At 32.9% G+C, this 21,928-nt stretch overlaps 3 protein-coding genes across 3 annotated transcripts; 1 reads left to right on the top strand and 2 right to left on the bottom strand.

The window, feature by feature from the left end:
- Positions 1–3,884: 3,884 nt before the first annotated feature.
- On the top strand, positions 3,885–7,278 carry LOC110629782 (zinc finger protein GAI-ASSOCIATED FACTOR 1). The gene is made up of 4 exons (XM_021776891.2): positions 3,885–4,566; positions 4,651–5,047; positions 5,133–5,386; positions 5,832–7,278. The coding sequence occupies exons 1-4, from the start codon at positions 4,437–4,439 to the stop codon at positions 6,620–6,622; spliced, it is 1,572 nt and encodes a 523-aa protein (XP_021632583.1). The 5' UTR covers positions 3,885–4,436; the 3' UTR covers positions 6,623–7,278.
- A 5,495-nt stretch (positions 7,279–12,773) lies between these two features.
- LOC110630188 (dolichyl-diphosphooligosaccharide--protein glycosyltransferase subunit 1B) lies at positions 12,774–17,626 on the bottom strand. Its single transcript, XM_021777546.2, has 8 exons — positions 17,426–17,626; positions 16,803–16,847; positions 15,876–16,507; positions 14,761–14,908; positions 14,204–14,383; positions 14,018–14,086; positions 13,641–13,730; positions 12,774–13,121 (listed from the first exon to the last, which is right to left on the bottom strand). The coding sequence occupies exons 1-8, from the start codon at positions 17,537–17,539 to the stop codon at positions 12,996–12,998; spliced, it is 1,404 nt and encodes a 467-aa protein (XP_021633238.1). The 5' UTR covers positions 17,540–17,626; the 3' UTR covers positions 12,774–12,995.
- A 1,167-nt stretch (positions 17,627–18,793) lies between these two features.
- LOC110630427 (vicilin-like seed storage protein At2g18540) lies at positions 18,794–21,635 on the bottom strand. The gene is given in 6 exon segments (XM_021777932.2): positions 18,794–19,282; positions 19,285–20,002; positions 20,094–20,399; positions 20,495–20,575; positions 20,647–20,825; positions 20,908–21,635. Coding segments are annotated over 6 exon segments (1,839 nt in total). The 5' UTR covers positions 21,203–21,635; the 3' UTR covers positions 18,794–19,022.
- Between the last annotated feature and the right edge of the window lie 293 nt (positions 21,636–21,928).

The following is a 21,928-nucleotide window of genomic DNA, read 5'->3' as shown; positions in this document are numbered from 1 at the left end:
ACATTAATCATATGCTTCAGAATATCAAATTGGCCAACTGGGTATGCTTATATTCATTGGGCCCAGCCAGTTACTAAATCTGCTTTTATTAAAAAAATTGGCAAGTTGTTGTAAGGTCAGTCCATTGCTTCCAAATGCATAGGGATTTCTTTTGCTAAATGCATATATATTTATATTTTAATATTTTTATTTATTAAACACAGACATTTAGTTAATTTAATTTATTAAATAAATAAAAAAATAAAATTTAAGTATTTATAAAAATTAAATTAAATTAAATTTAAAAAAATAATATAAATTGAATTAATTTGATTAGTATGATTTTATTAGCTATTGAAATTTTTATAAAATTTTCTTTTTATATTTATTTTTTTATTTTTTAAAATTAATTGAAATATTTTAATTTTAATTATATTTATATTTTTTCATATTATTAAAATAATATAATCAGTTCAGTTTTATTAAATTTTTTCTAATTAAAATTAAATCAAAATAAATAAAATCAATAAATTAAAAAAAAATAAAATTAAACTAAATTTTCAAATTGATTTGATTTCGTTGCTCTCGTTTCGATTTAAATTAAATAAGGCTCCCTCCAAATTTTAATTTTAATAATGACATAAAATAATTTAAACTTTAAAAAAAATTACTTTCAAATGTTTAAATTTTTAAAAAATTACTTTTAAATATAATTTTAATGCCATGATTTTAATCAAATTATGTTTAAAAGTATTTTTTTTTTAAATTTAAGTGTCTAAAAATATTTTTTTAATTTATTTAAAAGTAATATCCAGGGACATTTTCGTAAATCTCCATAATTAAAAACTGAAAAGCATTTGCTAACTATTTTATTTTTCTTATTTACAGATAATTAATGTGTGTATTTACATAATTTTATACGCTAATGAATATATTAGTTTCTAAAAAAATATTTTTATTATTTTAATATTTTTATTCGACTAAAAATATTTAAAACATTTTTAAATTAATTATTAATACTCTCCATTTATGCGTTTTATTTTTTTTTTCTGGATGGTAGTTGCAAATAAAACCACATATATATCATTGTAACTTTTTCTTTCTTGTTAATTCAAAGACAATTTTCTTAGGCGGGCATAATATTTTTCAAAATAAATAATCACTGAATAGTTTTAACAAAATTAAATATTAATAGATCAAAATAGTTCTCATCATTATAGGCTAATTTTTTTTCAAACTATCTTTAAAAAGAAACCAAAAATAATATGTCATTTCATAATTTAATAACAAAAAAAATGCTATTTCGCTCAAATTAATAAGTTATAAAATAGAACTAGCGTAAATAAATTGTTTGAAATTATGAAGAGTGCATAAAACATATATTTTGAATTCTGTATTTATTCTCTACATATCATATATATCGTTATTCTTAATTACTGAAAGCCCTAAATCCTAAATCTCTCATCCACAGTTTCTTTCCAATCGTAGTTTTGGGTTCTTCTCTATTCATACCATGCCATGCTTCTTCTTCCATCGACATTGTAGCTTGGTTTCTTCTCCATTAATCTCATGCCATGCTTCTTCTTCTTCTTCGGTTTTCTTCAAGTTTCAACAACCCCATTTGTTTCATTTTTCAGTTGAGGATGGCATTTTGAAGGAGATCCACACCCACATGGACCATTGCATCTTGGGTTTTTCTCTACTCATTTCATCCTTCTCGGCTGATTTGGATGCTCTCACAAATTGGGGTTTTTTTTACTGTTCTCAACTTCACATGTAATGGATTTGTGATTTTTTTTTTTGAGCTGGTAATGGATTTGTGTTTTGTGGCATGGAAGAACATCTCATATATGATATGTAGAGAGTGATTTGTTCATATGATTTGGGATTTCATTTTCAGATTGGGTTTAATTTTTCATAAATTGGGATTGATTTGTCTATTGTTTGTCACGTATAGAATGTGATTGTTCATGCATTGGGGTTTTGTTGAAAGATAGGGATTTGATTTCTCACATATTGGGATTTTTAGATCTGTTTATGTAAATTGATATTATTATAACCATTTAATTCCTTATTTTGTTTGGAATTGATTGATAATTAAATGATTGATTTGATTTTATTCATTGGATTTAGTTGTATTCTTGAATGTTACTCGGAATGAGAATTGTAAAGTATTGGGAATGAGAATTGCGAAGTGCTGGGATTGGGATTGAGAATTGCAGATTTGTGCATCTCTTTGATTTTCAGAATTTTTCGGTTTTCATCAAATCAAACCGAACCGATAGTTTTAGGTTCAATTTAGTTCAATTATTCCACATATATGGGTTTAGTTTAATCTATAATTTTAAACATTTTAACCTTTTAATTTTATAAATTCGATCCACGTTTAACTGAACCAACCGATTCCATACCCTAATCATGATTGCACGCCTCTCATGAGTACCTGTGATTTTACATGCCACCTTATAATACTCCTTTGGTTGTTTAATTAATTTATTAATAATAATTAATAATGTTTTATATAATAATTCTATTTTTTTTAGCTTAATTAAAGATAAATTATAAATGCTGATAACTTATGTTTGTAACAAACGAAAGGCAAATCTACGTGGTAGATTACATAATATCGTTAAAATATTGGTCGTTAATTATATTATACAATATAATAAATAAGGAATTTTAAATTTTATGTTTTTTTTTACAAAATATGGTAAAATATGATAATGGAATATAATGTATTAATATCTATTTGTTTATTAATTTAGAAAGTTGGAAAAAAAATCAATATTTTAAATTTTATGCAGAATTAATTTAATAATATAAAAAATTACTCTTAATAAAATTTTAAAATTATACCTTTTAAAATTTTTTTTTTGAAACACTCACTTATTTAATCTGATAATACATCTGAATAAATTTAAAATATCTCAAATTCTATTTTTTTAATTTCTTATCTTCATTTCAAAAAATAAAGAAAATTTTCTGAAACATAGTATTAATATATCTTTAATACTACCTTAATAATTCAGATTGTTATTGTTCTGCTAAAACGTTAATAATCACCTTGATGTACAAAAGAAAAAAGAAAACCTAAGCTGTGTTCTGTTTAATTTATTTAGTTTTATATAGATATATTTTACTTTTTAATAATAATTTATCAATACTTTTAAATCAAAAAATAAAATTTAATATTTTTAATAAATTTGAACTTTTGCCTTTAATACATTGTTTTTAAATTTTAATTAAAATTTATTAATTACAAAAAATACTTTTTTGGTAAATAAAAATGCTCAAACTTATCTAGAAATTTCTTCAAGTGTGAGTTGCCATCCTTATTCTATTTCTGGATAGAACCAAAGCTTCATTTCCAAAAACCCAAGGGATTTCCATCCTCAAAAGCAGAAACAACTCAAAGCAAAATCCACATGGCTCTCTGCTTATCCAACACACCGCATTTCTTTTGGCCACTTCTATTTTTTACACCTTTTTAATTAATAATTAGTATTTTATTTAACTCCTCTAATCAAACATGCTTAACTACGTGTCAACACCACGTTGGCTGAACAACCCAAAAAAGTCTTAAAATAGAGATTAAAAAGTAGTTTGACTTTTAATTTAATCAAATTAAGACGAAACACCAATACAATGAACTTCTTCTTCTTTGTCATAAGCACACACAACAAAACGAATTCCAAAGCTTAACAAAACGACAAACCACCGAATGGTATTTTGTGTCTGAAAACGACAAGTGCACGGTAATTCTTCTTCTGTGTAATAAAAAACTTGGGCAATAAGTTAATTATTTAATTAAGATTTAACCTCATTGATTAGAAACACTAATCAAACTCATTGAAAATAATAATAAATAATAATTATTTATTTCCTTTCTTTTTCTTCTTTGTGAGAAGTTTAAGAACAAAGACCAAAGGCTTGGCTTTTCTCTCCAAAAAGCTTTCACTCGAAGTCTCTCTTGTCTCCCTCAGTTTCTGTTTCGCTGTTGTTTTTATGTTTTTCTAAAGCAGCCTTATAACACTGCTGCAGATTTCTGATTTGGGTATTTTCAACGTTTGAGATTCTGTGTAGTTGTTTATTGCAAATTTGACCAAGAGTGGAGGTGGCCGGCGATCAGTTTTCCGGTTACTGGGTTTTCATTAGCTGATTTTCAGCTGAAAGCTATAGCTTGCAGAGTCTAGGCTTAATCATTGGGGTTCCTATGGTTGATGTGAATTTCTGGGTCCGATACTCATAAAGAGGTGGTAGGTGGGTTAGAAAAAGGGGCAAATTGACTGTTAGCTGAGAGGGAGAGAGAGCTAAAACGAAACCCTAGAAGAAAAGAGGAACTTTGTCTCTGAAAGATGAAATCTCGTTCATCCTTTTCCTGTCTTTTGTCCTTTAGCTTTTGATCTACAATTGTCGTTACTAGTGCATATTATTTATACTTTCGATTTCTAGTACTCATGCCGGTCGATTTAGATAATTCCTCTATGGGTTCCGGGGAAGCAAGCGTTTCTTCCTCTGGCAACCAGCCTCCGCCACCCAAATCCACCGCCACGGCCAAGAAAAAGAGGAACCTCCCTGGAATGCCAGGTAATGTGAACAGAAATGATAAGTTGCTCATAAAGATTGCGATTTTAGGGACTCCCTTAATTTTTTAAAATAAATTTATTGTAGATCCAGATGCAGAGGTGATCGCTCTTTCACCGAAAACCCTTTTGGCTACGAACCGATTCGTGTGTGAAATTTGCAATAAAGGGTTTCAAAGAGACCAGAACTTGCAGCTTCATCGCCGAGGCCATAATCTACCATGGAAGCTGAGACAGAGATCCAGCAAGGAAGTGAAGAAGAGAGTTTATGTTTGTCCCGAGCCAACTTGTGTTCATCACGATCCTTCCAGAGCACTGGGCGATCTCACGGGGATAAAAAAGCACTTCTGCAGGAAACATGGTGAGAAGAAATGGAAATGCGACAAGTGTTCGAAGAAATACGCGGTTCAGTCTGACTGGAAAGCTCACTCGAAGATTTGCGGCACACGAGAGTACAAATGCGATTGTGGAACTCTGTTTTCAAGGTTTCTGTCATTTAATTTTTTGTTTGATTTCTAATTTTTCAAGTGGGTTTGTGTAGTTGAAGTTGGTTTGTTTATTGATTTGAAGGAGGGATAGCTTCATCACACACAGAGCCTTTTGTGATGCTTTAGCAGAGGAGAGTGCCAGAACTCACACTCAAACTCCAACACCGCCTTCGAATCTAGCTCCTGTGAACCCAAATCCGAATCCAGAACCGGAGCCGAGTGCGCAGGTTGATCCATCTCCACCTGCGCAGCAACCACCAGCAGCTCCAGCTCCACCAGCAGTATCTCAGTCAGCTGCTGTAATATCTTCTGTGGTTTCGCTGACTCATAGTCCAGGTAAAATATTCTTTCAAATTTGGAAACTTGCCCAATTTTCTTTGAATTTTGTCGGTTGCGATTTGTTGTCCTAGTAAACAAGAAATCTTTGGTTTCCTCTCTCATTATGTGGATCTTGGATCTCTAAGTTTTTGTCTGTTATTGATCTTTGTTTTTATTAAGATAACTAGCATAGTGCATTTGTTGAAGAGCTAAAAGGAGGCAAGAAAAATAAGCTTTCCTCTTAACTGTGAGATTCAGTTTACGCAATCTTTGATAAAGAACATAGTTGATTCAAAAGCAAAAAAGAGAAAGTGAAGTGGGTGTAGTTTAGAGAAAGGGAACCATCATTGGCTCTTGCTTTTTCGTCCAAAGTCTTCATAAAGAAAAGCCTAACTTTCAACCTCTGCATGTTCAAGTGACCCCTTATGTTTTCCTCTTTCCCTCTCTTGCTTTACTAATGCAGAGTTGCCAGATAATCACACTCCTATTATAGAAGCAGAAGCAGCACCGGCACCGGCACCAGTACCAGCAGGTTTAAATGGAAGCTGTAGCAGTAGTACCAGCTCAAGTGGCAATGGCAACGGCGGCAGCAGCAGCAGTGTCTTTGCTAGTTTATTTGCTTCATCAACTGCATCTAGAAGCTTACAGCCTCCTCAAACTCCAGCATTTGCAGGCCTAATCCAGGTCACGGCTCACCCTGATCGCCCAGCAGATCTTGCTGCTTCATCGTCAATTGAACCCATTTCTCTTTGCCTCTCCTCCAATCATGGATCATCGATATTTGGTACTGCTGGGCAAGAGCGTAGGCAGTATGCACCTCCACCTCAACCAGCAATGTCTGCCACTGCACTATTACAAAAAGCTGCTCAAATGGGGGCTACTGCTACTAATGTATCATTGCTCCGTGGTTTTGGGATTGTATCATCATCATCATCTTCACAGCAAGACAATATGCCATGGGGACACAGGCAAGTAGAGCCTGAGAATACCTCAGTCGCTGCTGGGCTGGGACTAGGCTTACATTGTGATGGAGGTTCTGCATTAAAGGAATTGATGATGGGAACTCCTTCTGTGTTTGGTCCTAAGCAAACTACCCTTGATTTTCTTGGATTGGGGATGGCTGCTGGTGGAAGCCCTAGCAGTGGCCTATCAGCTCTGATTACATCTATCGGTAGCGGTCTGGATGTAGCTGCTGCAGCCGCTTCCTTTGGAGGCGGAGAATTCACAGGCAAAGACATGGGAAGGAGCTCTTGACCTTGTCTGGGAAAGAACTATTGTTTCCCAATTTTGATTTGGGTAATGTGTACATTGTACAGAGCATCTGGTTCAGGGCAATTGATTTTGCAGAAGAACAAGGATAAAATATTAAATTTTTACATAAAGAATTGCCCTTATGGAGGTAAGCATCAGGTCATCATGGGCAGTTGGTATTTTTAAATTGTTAGTGTTGCCTTGATGATGCAGAGTTGTGATAAGACAAAATGCAAAGGCCTTTTCTTTCCTCATCTATGTATTGCGGGCTTAATTTATTCACTGAATGTCAAGGTCACCTGAGCTGAATTATTTACATCAAGCTGTTTCTCTTATACATGCAAATATCTGCTGTGCCCTTATCAGCTTTAGACCTGAATGGATGAAGTATGAATAACTTGTTGCTGTGGGGGTTGAAAATCAGACATGGGCTTTGCATCTTGCTGCTGATAGTTGCTTAAGTTGATCTTGTAATTGTCTATATTTAAATTTTGCTTCTGCAATTCCGTTGTTAACTTTTTAGAAGTGAAACCTTAAGTTATTGTAAGCTTCTGAACTTTCATAGCTTCATGTCATTAGGTTTGGAGATCAGATATGAAAGATTTGATGTTTTTCTGCTATAATAAGAAACAATGTAAGTGAGGGACTCTTGTTGTGTAGCTTTTCCAATGGATTGAAAGACAAAATTCTCAAGATCAGCAAGCATCCCCTGGAGTCTGGCGAGTGTGTTTCAGTTTCTGCAATGAGAGTTTCGTTTCAAAGACCTGTACTTTATACAAACATCCGAAAAGAGAACTATTTTTTTAACTGCAAATGATTGAAGTATTATTACATGAAGGGAAGAAAGAGGAGCAAGGAATTAATAGCATATTGCTTTTCATCTGATGGCGTCAAGCAGAGATGGGCAGGGCTTGTGCTGCAAGATAACATCCATCTCTGGAACTAAAATCCTTGGCATTTCTTGCCAAGACACAGCATCATCGTACACAGATTCATGGAGTATACTTCACGAGGGAATAATTGAGATCCAAAGTTTTTTTTTTTTTATATATATTTTTAATTCAACACAAGACGATAAAAGATTCCTGTTCAATAATCCATTTTAAAGATGCCTTTCGTGTGATTTGGATCAAGGTCTAATGCCCCCCTCTCTCTCTCTCTCTTTACGAGAAATTTTAAATATAGCCGTTATATATGAAAAAATTATTTTGAAAATTTTATTTATAAATTTAAATTCTAAAATGGTTTAGAGTATTTTAAATTAGAACATATTGATCACCTCATTTATTATATGTAATGTAAAATAGAAATTTAAATTTTAAAGTTCATTTATTAAGATTGAGAGCTCCTCTTATTAATTAGGATTATTGGTTGTGTATAATTCCTTGCCCTTAATTTCTTCTTCTTCCATTTTATTTTTTATTTTTTCTGCTGCTTGGGATAAGCAAAGAGTTATTGTAGTCAGACTGATGGAGGTTGAGTCATAATTGGTTCCTGACTAGAACAGGACCACAGAAAATAAAATAAATAACCTTGCAGGGGTCCAGTATATATAGTTTTAAACAGAATTATAAAACAAAAAGAAATATAATTAATGTCAATAAGCTTCAAATTAAAATTTAATTTAATTACTATTTACAACTAAGAAAATTCCTAGATATTAAATTTTTATCATTATTTTTACGGATTTTCATATATAATTAATGCTTATCTAAGTGATTACTTAATTTGAGATAAAATAAAAATTAGTTAGCAACTAAAATTTTTTCCCCATCTTTGTCTAAGCAAATGCTTTTATTCTCAATTAAATACCAATAATTTATCTATCAATTGACTCCAAATTTCCCATCTTTATCTTTGTCTTTTTCTTCTTGTCCTCTTCCGCTTCTTATAAATGTCTCCTGTTTGCTTTTCGAGAATAATAATAGTATTCTAAATTTTAAAAATATTCTTTAATACACTTAAATTAGATTCTGCAATATTAATAAGCCAATCTATTATAATATTTTTAGAATAATTTGAATTTATAAAAATAGTTTTTTTAAATTTAAAAAATATAAAATATATTTCAATTTTAATGATTTATTAGTCATTAAAAACTTTCTTGTATAATTAATTTCATTATAAAATGATATCACTATCCCAATCATGGTAGCCTTTTATTGTTTTTCTTTTTCCACTTTTTAGACTTTGTTAGACACTTAGATTAATTAAGATATTAAAAAAATTATATGATCCAAAATCCAAATTTTAATTTTGAAAATTAGGAATTCCAACATTTCCAATTAAAGGTAATTTCCAAGAAAATAATAATAAAAAAAAAGACAACAATAATGCCTTTGGTGGATAGCATTAATATCCTCATCAACTGAGTAGGTCCCCTGTCCTTTGCAAGTTTAATTTTTTCTGCCCAAGTTTTGAATTTGGTAGACAAAATACAAGGCACCTGCTCACTTCTTAGTACCCATGTTTTCACTAGTTTTTATTATTACATTTATCAGAATGATGTGTTTGTCTCTTTCATGGTGTGAATCTGACGTATGAAAAATATCAAAGATGAGACTTTACATTCATTCCCAAGTTTCCTTGTGTTGAAAATAAGACCAACTCTTTAGAATTTAAGGAGTAGAAGCAACTTCTTCTTCTGCTATAACTGCACAATCACACAACTTCAATCATGGTGATTTTGAGATCCAAGAGTAATAAGATTGTGACACCTGACAAAGTAATAATTTTTAAAGAATAGATGAAATGGGCTTGGAGTAGTAAAGGAGACTAATGAAATTAGAAAATATATTTTTAAAAAATTAAGGTTTTTGAGTTGAGAATGAGTAAAAACGTATTCAAAAAAATAAAAAACTTTTGGATAGCAGGGATATAAAGATTTGTGGTCATATATAATACGCGGGATATTATGTTTTTTTTTATGGAATTATAACACTTTTTGTTGAACTTTTCAACCGGCTTATTAATAGCAGACAATTGATTTATTAATAATTAGCAGGTTTAAATTATATCGTCTTTGATACACATTATGTCATGATACATGTATTTAAAATTTTGTACGGGCGTAGGAGGTCGAAATTAGACATCCTCATACATAAGTCCTGAAGAATGAGGTGTTGGTATCAAGTCTAAAAATCTCAATAGGTCATATACATTGAAAATTCGACCGATATCAATAAGTCATTTAATTGGTGATTAATACCCATAATATACGTCTTGATCTTAGGAGGGGTCGCACGTTAGTTACTTAAAAGAATAACATTCATTAAGCCAAACATCAAATATTACTTTTATAACTGTTGTCCAACAAAGCATTGCTATTAAATTTTGAAACTAAAAATACCTATTTTTTAAAAAGCATAAATTAAATGGAGGTTAAAGAAAAGTAGTTTTATTATTTTAGTATTATTATAATTAATATGTGTTAAAAATAATCTTAAATAAATTTTAAATACTTTTTAATTAATATATTTATTTTTTTAATAAATAGATACAACACTAATATCAAATAAATATGTAATTTGATGTTCTGAAATTCAATAAAAAATAAATCTAAGGTGTATTTTTATAAGTTTGTTCTGATTTGCGCCGTCCTATGTCTAAACATCATGTCACTATACGAGGAGTGTACGTACGGATATATTATGTTCTTTAGGCGAATATTTAATTCTCTCTGTTGTCGTGTAGACACGATCCTAGATATATAGGGATATGTTGCTTCACTGACTCATCAAGTCAGTTGAGTTCGATCTTTCTCCGATGGATTCGAGTCTTGCTCTATCCGATTTATTTACACGAAATTAGAGTCGCGTGCTAATAAATAGATCCGCATAGCAGATTTTGATGAGGTTACGGTTCAGTCTGTCTTGACCTTTCTACATTTAATTAGTTGTGACTGATGTATTCGAGATTCAATAGTTGTAAAATTATATCTTGTTTAACCTTGTTGGTAATCAAATTTGTTTTTTACATCATTACATGCCTGCCCACTTGAAGAATCTTAGGAACTTTAATGAATCCTAAAATTGAAGTCATCATACTCAATTTAGTTAAATTTGATAGTTATACTAATTTTGTGAGTTGTACCACTTTTTTTTAAAATTATTTTGATTTCATTTAAATCAATAAATAAATTTGAATTTGTGAATTCATCATTATAAAATTTATTCACAAATTAAAATTTATTAGTGAAATATTTTTACAATAAATTTTAAAATAATAACTTGTTAATTTGTTATTGCAATTTTAATGGCAAGGTGACTTGCTGTTTTACCCTATTGAGTTGGATTCAATTTCTAAAGTAAGCACTCAGGGAATAATACTTAGAATGTACAAACTCCTTTACAACTAAGTTATTTACTCAATTTTTTACAACTGCAGATTTAACCTTAATGCATCTAGTTGAATGTTGGGAGATTCCAGGCTCAATATTTCAATCCCCATCCTCTTTTATTTTTAACAAAAAGAGAGAAAAAAAAAAACTCAACCTTCTCAATTTATAATTTATTTATAATTTATTATTTTTTCAAAATAAGGAAGATAAGTTGGGAATTTTCATAAACATGTTTCACATGTATATTAAAGTATTGAGATGAAAGGAGTAAAGAAGGCATATGGTGTCATTGGGTGAGTTGGATTTTCACTTTTCTTCAGGAACAAAGTGATAGCTTAATGAGTTAACCAAGTGATCATACTGAAGGAGAAGAGAGAAGTTAATTGAAAAAGATTTTTCATATGTAAGACTTCGATTTATTATTATTATGATTTTGATGTGATGTTGATTTAATTGTTTGAGTATCTCACACAACAAAGCTCATGCATGCGTTGATTATAAAGCTTATCAATTTCTTTTTTAATTTAAGAAAATAATTAATAGGCTACATAATACAAATAACTCTATTATTTTTCTAAATTTAATAATTAATTAATGAGTTATATAACCAGAATTAGAAACTAATAAATAAATTGTTTCTATATTTTATTTTGAAAAAAAACTACCATCTCTAATTATATACTTCTTAACAGTAAAATGATCTAATAGTAATTCATGGGTCCTAAAGTTTATCTAATATGTTTATTAGTCTATATTAGTTCATTGTAATAAGCTCAACCTTTTTAAACACACCTCACTTTGTGATGATAAATCTTGATTAGGCCTCAGAACAAATGAGCATATTTTTAGCGTGTGCTTCTGAAAGGCACATATTTTTCAATCATCCTTGGAGACTGTTTACTTGTGCCAGCTGCCATCGGTGCACAAAAGCTGACTTAATCAATCAGTGGGACAAAGCTGACATAATCAATACGTTATTTCTCAATAAAGCTAGGAAAAATAATTTTTTTTACTATTATTTTTTATGCTTTTAAAGTCGTAATAGAAATCGACTAAACGCTGTTTAACGTGTTGATTTTTTTTACCACATGGCAATCAGTCTAACTAAGAAAAACTTGCGTTCCATGAAGAAACACGCTAATTTCAAGCCTCTTACTGAAAAAATGCACCATCCCACCTCATTATTCATGGACATGTCTAAAGCCTGTTTTGGTCATTTAGCCTTATTTGTTTATTCCATTACCCTGTCATTACCTCCAAGTAAATTTCGCCACCCGGTTCAACGTAAAGGGAACCAGAATCGGATTAGGTTTGACTAGAGCCAACGTAGACAACCGACACCAAAAATTTGATCCAGGTTGACATTGTCTATGTTGGCACATTCCATGCTAATATTTATACTATTTTACAAGCCCGTAATAATTTTCTGGATGGTAAAAAGACTTGCAGTAACTACCTTCTCTATCTGTGCCAAATTTTTCCATATTCTTCATTCGACATGAATTATACTGTAAGAAAAAAATTTTTCAAATTCTTACAAAATCATCATTCATCATGAAAACTTTTCAAGTTTAAAAAATATTTAACTTTTTTTATTCTAAACCACAAAATTATAAGAAAAAAAATCAATTGAATGAAAATGAAGCATTTCAATTCGGTCAAGATACCTTTCCGGATTCTTACATTTCATGCATCATAGAACCATGCCTGTCTGTAGGAGTGAATTGGAGACAAAATCTCCTCCTTTCCCCAGTAAATGGAGACGAAATCTAGTCTTGCTAATAAACAACAAAAATTTCTAATGGCAAACTATTAGAAACATAACAAAATTTTTGTAATTATCCGAAGAATGATCATTCTGAGGTCCTGACCTTTTTTCAGTCTCTGTTCTGTGTTGACCAAGTTAAACTCAACATCATTCTGAGTTCCAGTTTACATAAAGACTATATCATTGTCATCGACTCAAAAATCTAATCCATTGCTAATAAATCACTGAAATCTCACATTGGCATAATGATTGGCAGGGGCGGGGGGAGTTCATCGCTTGGATATGGAAAGATCAATGTGCAAGGAAGCCACACAAGCCACAAAAAAGAAGAAAAATACAGATACCAACATCAATGGTTCTGCTAGCATGAAGATTTGGTTAAAAGTGTAATACACCTGCAAAAGTTTGAAAAAAAAAAAGCACATACTTTTCATTAGTGTAAGCAGGTGAAAAAGATGGTAGTAGTCATTATTAAATATAAAATCAGAGGAAGTGACTAGAATACTATCTATGAAAGCATTACAATGTGAAGATTAATCTATCATTGGATGAAGTATCAGAAAAAAAAAACTTTGAAATCAAAACATTTTGGTAATTTTCTTTTGCCAAGCATGACCAATCCCAAAATTTAGCCCCACCAAAGAAATATACTGACCAATAACCACATCATGGCTCTTGGATCCAAAACTTTCTTTTTCAGGCATTAAATTAAGTATTTTACATGAAGTAAAAAGGTTCCATGAAAGTCTACCACCTAAACATTTTGCTCAAAGAATCACCGTATTAATGGCTAATTGAAACCCTCAACCAAACACAGTATAATATATCTAGCAAAATTTGAAACAAAAACAATAAAACTTAGACATGATGATACAACAGCACCAAAGACGTATAAAAGGAGATTGAAAATCTACCTGGAAAGCAGAGTTGTGTTCAGGAACTACATTTTTCTTTTCCAGAACCAGCACAGTCCTCCCAACAACGTCAAGGTATGAATATTTGGTCTACACATATCCAAATTTACAAGACATCAGTTCACAGAGTGCACAGAAGAGCAAGTCTATAATGCATACAATTAGTAACTCTGGCTTTACCTCTCAAATTGCCTAAAAAACACTGGTTTGTGTAATAATCAAATGTATAATAGTCAGTTAGTCACAAATCAAAGTAGTTTATTGTTACTGCTCATATGGAAATGGATCCATTTCCATATGAGCAGTAACAAGAAACTACAAGTGTAACTTACCAAACTAATAGCCCAAGTTGCAAGTATTATACAAGGATAAATTACCTCCAAGTGTTGCTCTACTGGAAAAGGAGCCACAGCTGAAGGGTCTTTGGATCCCTCTGGCAGCACAACCTGCAGTAGAACAGCTTCTGTATTAGAAAGTTTACTTTGGACAAAGATACCACAGCTTGATAGTTCACAGCCATAAATTATGGCGCTATGAATGTAGAGGAATAGAAATCAACCCACTTTGATGGTCAACTTGTCCACAACAGTCTCTGCAAGAGGACAGCCAAAGCTGAAGTTGAGGTAACGCTTGCCATCTGAAGACTCGAAAAGGAAATCTTGCACTGGTACTCCATACCCAATGACAAAAGTAGATTTCCAACCTCCAAATAAAGGATATCGCGGTTCAATTTCAAGTTCTGACTGTTTAGGAAAAGCATCACGTCAACAAATTTGAATATCAAATCCATCTCATATACAGTGAATATTCTCCCCCCCTTTGCAGTAATTATATTATTCTCCAATTAAAATACAACATATTCCATTAAGATATGAAAAGACAATAAGAAAATGGGGGCAGACTTTTAGTTCGAAACTTGCTTTGGTGAAGAGAGAGAGTTAAGGCAAACCAAGAATATTGCAAAATAAGGAAAGGGGAGGAGATAAATAGAAGTTCAACACCTGTTGTTTATATGTCCAAAATGTGATGATGAAATGCCACCTATTTCGTCTTGGACAATGCATCCTAGGAAATGCCAACAAGAAGGAAAATGGGAAAGGGATGAAGAAAATCAAAATACCTTCCGATAATCTGTACGCAAGTGAGATGATGAAATGTTCCCTATTTCATCTCGGTAGTAGACAGAATGCACCCTAGGTGGGAGTATTGCTAAAAGGTGTTTGAATGAAGATACACCACTAAGAGATGGCCTAGATTGATATTCAACCCTGCCAAAAAGAAATTTCAGTATATGAATCCAAAGAACCAATTACAGATAAAGGATTACATACTTGAAAGGAAAAGAGCAAAACACTTTATACATGTGTAAGCAAGCCCACCCCCAACTAGTTTGGAAAGGCTGAGTTGTTCTTATTGAATAGTGAGAAGTAGGATTGCCAATTCAACAAATATCCTACCATTAACTACCTTTAAGAAACATACACATTCATGCACACATAGAGATGAATTTCTCATATAAGCTTAGTCCATCAAACTTCCATAACAAATACGATAAAAGGCAGCAAGTACTCAATAGTCCATAGATCTACTAGATTCACGAAATCAACAATGCTCCTCAGAAAAGCATATTCGTACAGAGCTAGAGTTTGGGTCAATGAATTAATTAAAAGATTAGTAAAGATTTATTATCTCAAGATATTATTGATGTGAAAATATATGCTAAAAATATAAAAATGCATGTATATCAGTGCATGTAACAGAGGGTAATTTGGGGCAACTAAAGATGAGTTGAAAGATTTATTACAAGTGGTTTGGCCAGATTAAAAGTAGACCTATGTATGTGCTAATCAATAATAGTCCTGAATTCAAGCACCAGGAGCAAAGAAGATGAGGAGTAAACAGAAAAAATCAAGGGGAAAGAATGATAACAAATAATTTAATATTCACAAAGTGTGGCCCAAAACAAGATGGAATAGAGAAAAACATAAAAATAGGGGATCCTCAACTCATTTGCTATTAAGATTTAGTTCAATTGGGTAATTATTAGTGACTATTACTCATTTAAAAGTTAAGCAGCATGATATATTCCAGTCTGTGACGATGGAGGAAATAAACTTAGGTTGGGGGGAGGGAAATGAGGTATATAATGCTAGACTATAAGAGGATACAGTTTATATTAATAAATAAAGAAATAAATAGAATGCAATATAACGAGAAAGCAGGAGCAACCCCTACCTTGAAAAGATGCCTTTGTGTCGAGCACCGGCATGAACCAACTTGTAGTGTTCTGTTATCTGAAGGTTGCCCCAGTGAGATATTTCCACTTCACGTACAAGCTCCTCAACGACAGCAAATGGATTGTTATTCTCAAAATGAACAATTATTGGAGAAAATGAATATGGAGGACGATCTTCATATGGCCCATATTTCAGCTCTGTACTGGCTCGGTTAGTGGGTTCAACTCTTGTGAATGATTCCATTTTTGCTGTTGGTGTCTTGATAAAAGTTGTTTGCTGCTTAATATGGTACGGTGACAATATTATAGCACTATCATGGTAGTACACGAACTGTGGTTCTGATTGGCTTATCTCGGCTGGAAAAGGTTCCAAAGAATGGGTTAAGATGTAAAACACTTCGAGGGTTGCAGTCTCACCTGAATTTAATGGATTGACCAAAGATATGATAAAATATTTAGTTCCATTAGGTGCATCAGGTAGCTCTGTTGGCTTTACATCAAGAGGCACATAAGTTCGCTTCTTCCGCTTTCCTGCAGCCGCTTGTGCTTTGACAACTGCTAAATGATCAGCCTGAGTAGGTGGGAAAGCAAGAAGAACCTCAGTGGCAGGAGCTGTCCCATCATTCTCGACCTGTAAGAGATCCATATTAAGGTTAAAATCATACAAGTAATATAAAGTAAAAGAGCCATCTGAAAAGCGCATTTTCTAAGAAAATATGGAGATTATGCATAATAATCCGCCAAAGCTAACTATTAAAGGTGAATTTGCAAGACAAATGGTGAAACTGTTCACGTTTCACTGAGTACAGTTTCTCAGACCATCCTAACAATTGGAATAAAATATCGTTACCCTTTATTTTTGAGTCATCAAACTAATAAAAAAAATTGCATCTCCAAGTTTTATAGCGTTGCTAGAAGCACCTTACCTTCAAAGTCAAGAAGACCGTAACAATATGTGAAGTCAGGTCGATCTGCATCCATATCAACATATAAATGGAAATCAATCAGTCCAGGTAACAAAATCTGATAATATCAAACTAAAGAGTTGCATAGCCTTATGGGCATAAAATGCCAAAACCTAAAAAATTAAAATTCCAAAATTTTCTCGAACTATTTTAAATATCTAAACCAATCACATGTACAAAGTTACAACATCAAATATAATCACAAGAGTGAATCAAAACGCAAGCATTAGCCCAAACAGCAAACTATAATCCTAAATTACGAAATCAATAAACTTAGTGTAGAAATAATAAACGACAAATGCCAAAGCTTCAACATTTCAAATAGAAAAACAGGCAGAAGCTCATAACCGTAAACCCTAAGCGCTAATTGTGTCTTTTCATTTTTTTTTTCCCAAACCACTGAACTTGATAAAAGCAAAAGCTTATCTACACGCAGTGGCACTGATGAAATGAGTATAAAATCATCGAAAAACCTCTATAGAATAAATACTGTAATTATAATTTCGCGAAATCACACACGATCGAACACATTCAATGTGAGAACTGAGAGCATATATCGATAGAAGCGAGGGAATTGATCTTACTCTGCGCTCAGCGTTGAGGATTTGGATCTGTTGAGAGGAGGACGTTGTGATAAGTGAGAGAAATACGAAAATGGAGAGAATAAGGGTTAGTCGAGCCCCAAGCAGAGCTTCCATGGCTGTGTGTGCGTTGTGGTGCCTTTCAGTTGACCCCTCTTACAATGTGCAGTGACCGAAGTTCTACGTTATAGCGTGCGACCAGACCAAAGACCGGAGAGTGGTGAAAATTTGGGCTTGGTTTACATGCTTTATTGGGGTGGGCCTATCTTTATTGCTATGGATCTCTGAGAAAAAGAAAAGGTTGGTTTTTGGCTGGACGCAAATGCCGACAAAATTGGGTTTTTATTAGTAATTTTTTCATAGAAAATAATGTTTTTTAGGAAAAATATTTTTTCCAAACAAAAAATGTTTGTTTTAACATTGGCTAATAGGGAGCTTACTCATTCAATTAAAACTTTTTTATATTTTATCAAATCAAATTTTTTAGTAATTTTATTAAAAAAACTTTAAATATTTAAAATATTTATGCTATTTGTGTTATTTAGTTTTTATAATATTAGATATCTATATTATTTAATTTAAATCTAAGGTAAAATAAGTTAATTAAAATTTTGAGAGATTAGAGTAATTTTATTATAAAGATGAATAGTGAACATAAAATTACTAATGTAATGTGCAATTAATATTATTTATAAAAATAATATAGTATATTAAAAAATATCAATTAAATGGGGATTTTAATAATAAGGGTCCATCATACAAATATTACGATCAAAAAGTGCAAACTCAATTCGATTTCATTGAATTTAATTTTTACTTTTTTCATTATAAAATTTTAATTTTAAAAAACTAAAATCATAAATTTGTTTAAAATAAAAATAAGGATTAAAATAAAATTTCGTTAAAAAGACCTTGTTTGTTTGGAATATCTATTTTTTTAAAATAATATTTCTTAAAAAGAAACTTCGATTTACACCAAACAATTACTTGTTGATTTGAACCAGAAGGGCTTTGTGAGTTTTGGAGTAATATGGCTACTGGCAATGTGAGTAGAAAATGAATTACTAGAGCCATCAATTTTTAGCATAGTATTTTTATCCATTGATCTGTATGATGAGGAAAACAAGAAAAACACCAATTCAATTGGTTTTTTTAATACTTTTAGTTTCACATACCTTGTATTTGCAGAAACTTCAGAAATACAACCTAGCAAGAACCTTGTCATACAAAATTTTATTCATTTTAGTAGAATCTAATTTAAATTCAATTAATTTTCTATGTGAAACTCACAAATTTTCCATGTCAAAGAAAATTCTATATTCAATTAATTTTATTTTATATGCATGTGATTCAGGGAATGAAAATTCATAATGTTATGAAGGCAGAAACGAACTTGGATTTCAAATTTTATTTTACATCTCCAAACTCGAGCAAATGAAAAACGATCTAAACTCATTACAGGGCTGTGCACATGATGATGTCCAATCTCCAAACATGGATCGCAGAGCTTATTAAGGAATACAAAGATGGAAAACAGAGCATACTGCATAAGCTTAGAAGGATCTCTTATTGGCACATCTACAGCCTACAGCCTCACCCTTTACAGTTTCCACACTTTTCTTGCAACTTTTCTTCCTCGGCTTTCTTCTTCTTCTCCTCTGTATTTCTTCTCTTCAGATTGGCTCTCATCACCTTGTTTTTCTCTTTCCTTCTCCTTCTTAGCTGCTTCTTCCTCTTGTTCCATTTGCCTTTCTGTTTCTTCTCTTATGGCTTCTTCTTCCTCCCTTCTTGCTGCTTCTTCTCGTCTTTGCTTTTCCTCTCTTTGCCTTCTTTCTGCTTCTTCTTGTTCTCTCTCCCTTTTTCCTCTTCTTTTCTCCTCCTCTCTTCTTCTTCTTTCTGTTTCCTTGCCTCCTCTTCCTCTCTCTTTGCTTCTTCCTCTTCTCTTCTTTTCTCTTCTTCCCGTTGCCTCTCTTCCTCTTCCTCCCTCTTCCTTTCTTCCTCCTCTTGCCTCTTCCTTTCCTCCTCTTCTCTCCTCTTCCTTTCTTCCTCCTCTTGCCTCTTCCGTTCTTCCTCCTCTTCTCTCTTTCTTTCCTCCTCTTCCCTCTTCCTTTCTTCCTCTCTCTCCCTAGCTTCCTCTTCCTGCTTTTCTCGTTCCATTTCTTCCTCCATTTTGGTCTCCTCTTCCTCGGCACAAGAAGTACAATCCAAAATAATTGCATCCTTCTGAGGAGTCAAGAGCCCATCAATAGTAGTGTTCGTGACATTAAAAGACAAAGCCAAGATTTCTTTGTTCAAAGTTTGAAGAACTGAGCTTTTCCCAGCTAGAAATTGAGGGTAATTTTTCCTGGTCGACGTGCTAAAACCCATAAAAACAAACGAATCATTGTTGAAAGACATTTGAGCCATAGGATGGAATCTGGGTACAGCAAAAACATCTCCTTCCTCAACACTGAACCTCATGTTTTTGCAATCTGTTTGATTTAAATTGCTTGAACAAACCACCCTCACCATCCCTCGTCCATGCAACACTATTGCTATCTCAGTAGCCATTGGGTTCCAATGTGGCCCCATCATCGATCCCTGCAAGCAAAACACATCAATGGAAGTGTTATCACTTCTGATTCTCTGCAGTATTCATGAAGAGACCATATATTATAATTAATATATATACCTTTGTCAAGTTCACCATGAAAATTCCAATATTGGAACCCCGTAAAGATTTCAAGTCTCCTCTACCTACAGTCACACTCCATCCGTTACAGTTCTCAACATCTCGGTCAGCTTCTAAAATGTTGAATATCTTGGTTTTCTTCTTCCGACCATTGATGGAATAGAATGAACCATCTTTGTCGCCAGCGAGAGCTTCTATAAATCTAGCTTCCAGTTCCAAGAACATTGATTTCTTCTCTGGCACTGCGTGCACTATGCCTGGAGGCCTTATTGCACTTGTCATTTCTTCTATTACATCATCAGGAACCTTTGAAAATACCAGTTTGAGCTAAAATTTTCAGTCTCTCTCTCTCAGAATTACATATAAAATAAGAGAGTTCTATCTGTTTAGTCACCAAATACCTTGAAAGCCGATTGGAGGAGTTTCTTATCAAAGCCAAGGACCAAATCTCTGATGTTGGAGTATGCTCCAATGGATGGCTCCTGCAATTGAATAGATGCATGCTCAGCTTATATTCTGAAGAAAGAAAAGCTCTCAATCAAGAATTTCATACAAGGACATCTTCTTCTGTATTTGAAAAGATGGCATAAATCCTCAGCTTCTCTCTTTCTGGCTCCAAGCTACTCTGCACAAAGAAAATTGAGCCAGCATGCAGCCTATACACATCTCCTCTCTTTATATTCATCCTCTTTATTTCTCTTTCATCATCAGCCCAACTCAATTTCCCACTCCCTGATCCAACACAACCATTAATTATTGCATTTATAAAATGCAACATTTTTGAATTTCAACGTAGGAGAAAGAAAACTTTTACCTGTTTTCACATAAAAGACCATGTCAGCGTGAAGAAGAACAGGAAGAAACAATGAGTTAGGCTCCAATGTCATAAACTGAAGATGGTAAGGCCCTCTTGTTCCACTAGAGATATCAACGGCTGAGATCTCTCCATATTCAGTCACCATTAAAGACTTCCTGTTTTCCTTCTTCACCATACAGGGTCTCATCCCACCGGAATAATCATATCCCTCCTCCTCCCTCCTGAAGCTCTCCCCACGAAGAGAGCAACAAAGGGAAAGCAACAGAACGAATGACAAGAGCGAACAAGGCATAACTGAAGCTTTCACACAGAATTTTATCGATAAGAGTCAGTGAGTCAATGCCATTGGTGATCGAGTGTTGATCTGTATATATAACGACTAACGAGGAAGGTGACGAGTCTTACGTGTCCTCTGCATGAGGACACGTGCATGCTTATCGCACACTTGGCGGACTCTAAGATGCATTCTTTCGGCTAAAATACCAAGTAGTTTAAGAAGTCTTAAATTGCTTATTAATAGACAAGTGTGGGTTTTATCAAGTCCTCAGCCGAATTCTCGCTGAAATTGCATCTTCCGGCGACCGCAGTTTGGCTAATGCATCTGAGCTATGGCTATTAAGAAAAATTAACCATACCCATTTGCAGTCTGGACATTATCATTTAAAAAAAACATCCCTCAGAGGTTGTTACACTCAGGATAATAGCAGAGGGGATAAATTTTGTTTTCATTCAAATTTTGATAGAAGTGCCGTCGCAAGTTTTGAAGTTTGTGCAGAGAGGATTGAAATGGCAGAGATTGGCTATGGTCTGCGAATGAACATGGGAAGTTTTCTAATGAGACAGAAATTTCCTTGTCTGGATCATCAGGCTTATCTTGGGCTAGTCATGGGAAGCCTTATCTTCTGACTTTTAGAGTAAGGTTAGAGCTAGGTTGGTCGTCAAATTTAGCCCAGTGACTCGAGGGAGACTCGTAACCATGCGTGACATAAATATAAAACATTTCGAAATATTACAAAAA

The sequence above is a fragment of the Manihot esculenta genome, chromosome 13, assembly GCF_001659605.2.
Source record: "Manihot esculenta cultivar AM560-2 chromosome 13, M.esculenta_v8, whole genome shotgun sequence".
Lineage (NCBI taxonomy): Eukaryota > Viridiplantae > Streptophyta > Magnoliopsida > Malpighiales > Euphorbiaceae > Manihot > Manihot esculenta.
Note: the sequence above shows the minus strand (reverse complement) of the source record. Positions and strands in the feature narration are given on the sequence as shown.